Source organism: Silene latifolia, chromosome Y (assembly GCF_048544455.1).
Source record: "Silene latifolia isolate original U9 population chromosome Y, ASM4854445v1, whole genome shotgun sequence".
NCBI lineage: Eukaryota > Viridiplantae > Streptophyta > Magnoliopsida > Caryophyllales > Caryophyllaceae > Silene > Silene latifolia.
In genome coordinates, this window is record NC_133538.1 from 384,664,063 (window position 1) to 384,672,456 (window position 8,394).

The 8,394-nt window shown below is 42.6% G+C and overlaps 1 protein-coding gene across 1 annotated transcript; it reads left to right on the forward strand.

Moving 5' to 3' along the window:
* The first annotated feature begins 3,729 nt into the window (after nt 1–3,729).
* Nucleotides 3,730–8,329, forward strand: LOC141627999 (F-box protein At1g47056-like). The gene is made up of 2 exons (XM_074441195.1): nt 3,730–5,621; nt 8,048–8,329. The coding sequence occupies exon 1, from the start codon at nt 3,749–3,751 to the stop codon at nt 5,609–5,611; it is 1,863 nt and encodes a 620-aa protein (XP_074297296.1). The 5' UTR covers nt 3,730–3,748; the 3' UTR covers nt 5,612–5,621; nt 8,048–8,329.
* Nucleotides 8,330–8,394: the final 65 nt, after the last annotated feature.

Consider the following 8,394-nt stretch of genomic DNA (forward strand, 5'->3'; position numbering starts at 1 on the left):
CATTAATGACTTCAAGAATACTTGGGCTCCCAAAGCTGGAAAAATCAATGTTCTTAATGATTGATGAAAACGGGGTTCCTGGTTGGAATCTAGAGCCTGCCCCTTGGGTTTTTTCTAATTTTTGCTTCAGGCCCGACTCAGATTCTTTCAATTGCAGGATTTCTGCTTCAGTTTGGGCCACTTTTTCTTTCAGGCTTTCCAACTCAGCGATTTTTTGGAGAGCTGCATTCAATTGTTCTTCAATGGTGGATTGGGCCATTTTTATGGGTTTTTTGAGTTTTTTGTAAGATAAGAAAAAAGGATTTAAAGAGCTAGATGCCCCACGGTAGGCACCAATTGTTTTGTGTGAATTTTGCACAAGGCGAAATTAGGTCAGGGTAAAACTGTGTAGGGTTAACTAGCTCTAGGTAGTCTGTTAGTCAGGTCGTCAGGGTACAATAATAAGTCGTAAATGAAATAACAACAACAACAAAACAAACAATTTTGTACGTGGAAAACCCTTGAATGGGAAAAAACCACGGGCACCAAGCCAGGAGAGGATTTCACTATGTAATTTGGGAGAATAATTATGTGATAATAACAATCTTTGTATTTCTCTAAGTGTTGTATATGCTTCTTCTTGCGTATGAATGAGATGCTTCCTATATCTTCAAAGCGTTCCTTATATAGTCTTCCATCTTGAACGGCTGCTTGATCTGGTCATTAAAGGCAGAATATTCTCCATAATTGCCAGTAGTAATTGCTAATTATTCCTCCCTTAATTACTGCTTTTACTGCGTAATCTTCACATTTAATCCCGCGTATATAATTCCTTTATTATACGCGTATATGGTCTAATATCGTCCTGATATTTTGACCGTTGTCCTCTCCATGGCCTGGCGCCTATCTTCAAGTGCCCTGATAGCCTGACACCCTGACAGCCTGGTAGTCAGGTTCAGGTGAGATACTGACCAGGAAGGTCTGCGGATTTCCAGGCCTAACAGATGTTAAAACTGCTTTTTTGAATGGTGAACTAAGGGAAGAGATCTATATGTCCCAACCTGAAGGTTTTGTGATTGAGGGTCAAGAGAGTAAAGTGTGTAAACTGAACAAGTCTCTCTACGGACTGAAACAAGCACCTAAACAGTGGTATGAGAAATTTAACAACACTTTGATAAGTAATGGTTATGTGGTTAACAATTCTGATTCATGTGTTTATTCAAAAATGATGGGATCTGATTGTGTAATTATATGCCTATATGTTGATGACATGTTAATACTTGGTTATAATTTGGAGGTGATACTTAGAACCAAAGAATTTTTGTCATCACAATTTGAGATGAAGGACTTAGGAGAAGCTGATGTTATCCTAGGAGTTACGGTCATCCGAAACCCCAATGGAATATGTCTAAGTCAATCTCATTATGTTGAGAAAGTTTAACTGTTTTAATGATGTGCCTGTTAGAACACCCTATGACCCTAGTATACCATTGTGTAAAAACTTGGGCAAGTGTGTTTCCCAAGAAGAGTATGCTAAAATCCTAGGTAGTGTGATGTTCTTAATGAACTGTACTCGACCAGATATTACTTATGCGGTTAGTAGACTGAGTCGTTAAACACATAACCCTAGTAATGAACACTGGAATGCTCTTCGTCGTTTACTAAAATACCTAAAAGGAACAGTTGACTTATGTTTGCATTATGGTAAATTTCCTGCTGTGTTAGAAGGATATTGTGATGCAAACTGGGTTGCAGGTAACGATGAGATTTGTTCTACTAGTGGTTATGTCTTTACCATGGGTGGAGGTGCTATATCGTGGAAGTCCTCTAAACAGACTTGTATCGCACGCTCTACCATGGAATCTAAGTTCATAGCTCTTGAGTTGGCAGGACAAGAGGCTGAATGGTTGAAAAACCTTCTAGCTGATATACCAGTGTGGGGCGGACGGCTAACACCGGTCTCCCTGCACTGTGACTCGCAGGCTGCTATTGGTGTTGCAAAGAATAGTGTCTACAATTCGAAAAAGAGACATATTCGAATAAGGCACGCTGCAGTTAGACAACTCCAAGACAATGGAGTGATTGCTTTGGACTATGTGAAGTCCGAAAACAATCTTGCTGATCCCTTTACTAAAGGGTTGGCTAGGAGACTAGTCGTTGATACGTCGAGGGGAATGGGGCTTAAGTCCTTAGGTCAAGAGTGAGACTTGACTAGGTCTAAAGCTTTTATTCCTTTGGCGTTGTATGATTCATGGCCTTTATGGTGGTGCTTTTGTGACGCACTTGATGGATCATACACCAGGTTGGACTTTGGTTCTTAATGACTCATGTGAGAAGTGCTATTGAGAAGCACTTGAGTCACCTGCGTAGGTGTAGCGATCATTAGACTATGTGAAGTCTTCTGAACACATCTATTAGTACCGAGGTAAACGCATAGCTCTAAAAAAGAGCGCGTTGTACTTTCGCGGAACGATCTTAATCTGAAGGTATGATATGTGTTGCGGGGGGTATCGACCGAAGCTCAGCTAGGAATTCAAATTGCAAGATATTCTCTCGCTGTAAGTAAGTTGTTTCCTCATTTCACTAAAGTGTCAATTCAAATCGAAAGATATTGATACCTAAGTATCCAATCCTTCCTTTACCCAGTTTTCTTTCCTTCTGTTTTCTCTTAGCCATTAGTGGGGGATTGTTGGATATAATGCCTAAGAAGAAGAAGGCAAAATCTTGTTTTGTTGTCCCACATCGGTGGGAAACAACAAGTTTCACTTGTTTATATATCCTTCCTCCTTTGTATGGTTAAGAGATTGGACCAAGGAGGCTTTTGTGGTGGTTATTGGGCCTGTGGGTTTGGGTCCAAACACACACGCGCGCGCGCCGGCCTGGCCCGGCTCGAGCTCGGGCATGGGTTTGGGTTTGGGTTTGGGTAGAGCACCTGCGGTGCGGGCCAAATGCTCCCTTTTGTCCTTTGTTTTTCGTTTTGTGTGTTTCTGAACTGTCTAAGTTCATTTGGCATGTGCGGTTTTTAATCAGTCTTTGTGACTGTTAGTGGGTGCGATTCTTTCTCCCCACTTTCAGTCCTTGACTGCTCGGTTTTAGGAAGCTATTTAGGCTCCTCTAACTGCTCTTATTTTGCTATAAATTGGAGCCCTATCGTCACAATAAACACATAAAAAACAATCACTCTCCTCTCTTCTTTCTCCTCTTCTCTTCTTATAATTCTGGGTAATGATAATTATTTTCGTTCCAAGTCTCACAGTTCCGAGTGGGCGAAACTGAGTGGAGACTGTAGTGTTATCCTTGGGGAACTACCGGCACTAGTTGATCGCCACCACGGTCGTACCGGAATATAGTTTTCAAGGCAGTGGCTCCCTTACCACGGCACTACGAATCGGGTTATATCTCTTCTGTTTTTTCTTGCTTTTCATTGTTACTGCATCGTTTACTCCAACAGTTGGTACATTAGTTATGGTGGATATTTGGTTGCTGCGTGGTTCTAATTAGGGGCATGTGGTATTAGATATAGAGGTTGAAGGAAGGAGATGAGGTGGTGTAATGGTAGAGAGTTGAGACTAGAGAATGAAGATAACTGATAGAAGAACTGACGGACAAAATGACGGAAAAAGATTGTACGGTTATGTTTGAGAATAATTGAGAAGTAGAGGGGTATAGATGGGGATTACAGAAATGAAGGGGTATAACTAAGAAAATGCAAAAATACAAGGGTATAAATAAGAAAAACCAAATAAAAATAAAAACATACCAGAGTTGAATGGACGGAGTAATAAGTTACTTCCCCAAAAATTCCGGATTATCAACAACGGCACATTTCCTCCTTTCTTCCATTTCCTCCATTTTCATTCATTTCCCCACACCCACCTCCTTCAACGGCGCGTGCATCTCACCATTCACTCCCATTATGGGCCAATCATCCTCCATCTCCGAGTCAACTCGCCCAACACACTCCACGCGCTTACGCTCCTTGACCAAGCGATTCTTAACCATCCCGTCAACAACTAAATCAACGGCCACGATCTCATCCCCACCACCACAACCACCACCTTATCCAACGGCTCCAGATTCATCCACCATGGACCTCACCACCGTCCACATCGACGCCACGTCATCAATCCCAGACGAATGCCTAGCAATAATATTCCTATCCCTACCCTGCGCCGACCGCAAACACTGCTCTTTAGTCTGCAAACGTTGGTTAATCGTCGAGGGGCAAAATCGTCATCGTCTCTCTCTTAACGCCACGTCAGAAATCCTTCCGGTTTTACCCTCGCTCTTCTCCCGGTTTGACTCCGTTACTAAACTCGCTCTCCGGTCCGACCGCCGGTCTATCAGTCTCTCCGATGAAGCACTCGTTCTTATTTCTCTTCGTTGTCGTAATCTCACGCGCCTCAAGCTGCGTGGATGCCGTGAGATTACTGACGATGGAGTTGCGGCTTTCGCCGTGAATTGTCGGTATCTTCGGAAGTTGTCCTGCGGCTCCTGCGTGTTCGGAGCTGCTGGACTTAATGCTGTTTTTCGCCATTGCGCTAATCTCGAGGAAATCTCGATTAAGCGCTTACGTGGCATTAATAACAATAACAATAATAATGATAATGGTGGCGGTGATGCTGAGGTGGATGTTGAGACAATCCAGCCTGGCGTTGCCGCGTTGTCGTTGAAAAGTATTTGTCTTAAGGAGCTGTATAACGGTCAATTATTCGCACCGTTGATTGTTGGAGCGAAGAATTTGAAGACGCTTAAATTGATTAGGTGTTTAGGTGATTGGGATGTTGTTCTTCAAACCCTAGCTACGAATCGTAATGGAAATGGAAATGGTAATAGTAGTATGGTGGAGGTACATTTGGAGAGAATCCAGGTGACAGATGTAGGATTGACAGCGATATCAAGTTGTTTGAATTTGGAGATACTGCATCTCGTGAAGACGCCGGAGTGCACGAATACGGGAATTGTGGCGGTGGCTGAACGGTGTAAGTTGTTGAGGAAGGTGCATATTGATGGGTGGAGGACTAATAGGATTGGGGATGAAGGGTTGAGTGCGTTAGGGAAGAATTGTGGAAATTTGCAGGAGTTGGTTTTGATTGGGATTAATCCAACTACGTTGAGTTTAGGGGTGATTTCGGGGAATTGTAAGGGTTTGGAGAGGTTAGCGCTTTGTAGTAGTGAGACGATTGGGGATGTTGCGTTGTCGTGTATTGCTTCCAAGTGTTTGGCGTTGAAAAAGTTCTGTATAAAAAGTTGTCCTATTTCGGATAATGGATTGGAGGCGCTTGCGTGGGGGTGTCCGAATTTAGTTAAGATCAAGGTTAAGAAGTGTAAGGAGGTGACCAGGGAGATTGTGGATTGGTTGAGGGTCAAGAGGGAGTCATTGATTGTTAATTTGGATGCTGATGAGATTGAACCGGCTGATGCTAGTGCGAGTGACGGTGGTGGTGATGGTGGTCAGGAGGATGTTCCTGATGTGCCTGAGATTGCCCCGGTTGTGGTGGGCCCTGGGAGGAACCATGGTCGTGGTTCGATGTTTAGGATCAATTTTGGCGTCTTGTTCCGTAAAAATTTAACTGCGTGTGCTTTGAGAAGGATACCGAGTGATGGTGGCAATAGCGGTGGTGGTCAGTGAAAGTCTCAAGGTGTGCATTTCAGACAAAGAAGTGTTAATTGATATTCATTTCATGCTTTTCGTTATTTATTATTTTGTGGTGCATTTCCTGTTTACTCTTATTTCGACATTGTGGTTAGTTTAGGAGATGTCTTCCTCGACAATTGTATGCCACTGTGCTGTTTTGTACGGTGTAGTTGATTGTGTGTTGGTCACTTGAATACTCATTTGTTTCTTCTTATTTGTTTGAGGCTTGTTCAACTGTACCTACTGTCTATCCTGTGTACAGGTTTTGACATTAAGCTGTTTAAGTAACTTTTATTAGCCTGCCTTCGGGTTTATGTTGAGGTTGGTATTATTACGTTATGTTGTTCTATTAACCTTGGTTGGCATATGGGCTATGTTACTCTTATTCAGTTTAAAGTGTTGAATATGAATGTGTGCTCAACACAGCTTTTTTGTATTCAGTTTAGGAAATGTCGTCCTAAAATGTAGTATCATGTTTTGTTGGAATGAGTGTGCTGTGGCGTGGTCACTTGTCGGTGTGGAAGGACTATCTCTCGTACACTTTGCCAAAGTCACGTATCCAGGTCATATAGCATACAGGATGAGATTCATTTGTTGCTCTTTGTTTTTGCGAAGAGACTATTTTCTCGTGTCCTTTGTGCATATAGATTTTTTGTTCATAAGGCAATTAGGAGTCGGATTATCATCGATGATGATGACACATTTCTTGATTTCTGGACTCTAGGGGTATGTTTGGATAACAAAAGTGGAGAGAAAGGGAGGGGAGGGGGGAGGAGGGAAGGGGAAGGGAGAGAAGGGAAGGGGAGGGGTAATGGAGTGTGGTTGTTTGGATACAATTTCCCTCCAAATCTTGCCTATTGTGGAAAGATTTTGATTAGGCTTGGAGGAGGGAAATCGGATCCCTCCAAATCTCTCCCCTCTATTTCCCTCCACCCTCATTTCCTATCCAATCAAGGGATTTTAAATCCCCTACTCTCCCTCCCTTTCTTTTCCCTTCCAAATACCTCAATCCAAACACACCCTAGAGGTGTGCTTATCCATTTTATATCCTCCTTTGGATTGAGAGATTTGGAAAGAAAACAAAGGGAGAGAGAGTAGAGGATTTAAAATCCCTTGTTTGGATAACAAATAAAGGTGGAGGGAAATAGAGGGGGAGAGATTTGGAGGGATTCAATTTCTCTCCTCCAAGCCTAATCAAAATCTTTCCTATCACAATAGGTAAGATTTGGAGGGAAATTGTATCCCAACACCCACACCCCATTCCCCCTCCCCTTCCCTTCTCTCCCTTTCCCTTCCCTCCCCTTCCCTTCCCTCCACTTTTGCTATCCAAACATACCCTATTGTTGTTCATCCCCACTGTGCAATGGATAAGCACACCTCTAGAGTCCAGCAATCACCTTAATGGTGTGTTTGGATTGAGTGATTTGGAGGGAAAAGAAAAGGAGGGGGAGTAGGGTATTTAAAATCCATTGTTTGGATAGCAAATAAGGGTGGAGGGAAATGGAGGGGGAGAGATTTGGAGGGATCCAATTTCCCTCTTTCAAGGCAAATGAAAATCTCTCCATAATAAGCAAGATTTGAAAGGAATTGTATCCAAACACCCACTCCCCATTTGCCCTCCCCTTCCCTTACCTCCCTTTCTCTTCCCCCTCCCCTCCCTTTCCCTCCACTTTCGCTATCCAAACACACCCTAAGGGTGTGTTTGGAGGGAAAGTGAGGGGAGGAAATTGGAAGGATGTGAAATCCATAGTTTGGTTAGCAAAATGAAGGTAGAGGGATTTGGATGGGAGGTAAAATGGATCCCTCATTTCCCTCCTACAAGGCAAATTATTTCCCCACCAACATAGGCAAGATTTGAAGGGAAAATCATCTCCTCCATTCTCCCTCCCCTTCCCTTCCCTTCTCTTCCCTCCTCCTCCCTTCCCTTCTTTTCCCTCCTTTTTTTCTATCCAAACAAGGCCTAATGCTTTTGTTTCAAGAATATTTTTGACTGCACAATGTAACCATTTTCAGCAAAAACTCTCAGCGTTGTTAACATGGAGTAACATTGTGTACGTTCGACCGCCTTTATTCTCGGAGCCCTTGAGACACTGTCATGGACATACTTGACCTCCATTGCTGATCACAGTGTAGGGACAGCCATAATAACACTTGGTTGGCTTTTAAGATGAGAAATGGTAGTGTTGAACAAACTTGCTAGGTTGAGAAGTGATGACTTCATGTGATTTAATTGTGGGGTGCATAAAGTAGTAGTCTAGTCAACTAGTTGGTGAATAGTGTCTTTCTTTTACTAAATGCCAATACTGCAAGTTGGATTCACTTGTATTTTTTCTGATGTCTTCTACTTCCCTGTCAAGTGTGCATTCGCTTGTTCTCGATGGTCAGGGTTCAGGGTTTAGTGACCTTTATATGTCTCGTTTTGGATTTCAGGTTCACACATTATGCTCCATTAGCGGTGCTAGGATGACTTTGAAGTTTCTCTATCTTTTATTTTTCCAAGTCTGTAAAGATAATTGTACATTTGTACCCTAATGTTTGTTGCGACACTGGAACGAAGACAAACATGCATTGCATATTGATTATGGCACCATGGCTAACTTAGTGGTCCTCGGTCTGGTCCTCAGCTTCTCGAAGCCTCAAAGATGGGGTAATATTTGTAGATATCAGCTGACAGTAAACTCGTAACCCGATAATTAAGATCTAGTTTCAAAATCCGTGAGCATTTAGATTGCTTATGTAGCTTTCTTTACATTAAAGACCCAACATTTCTTTTGTAA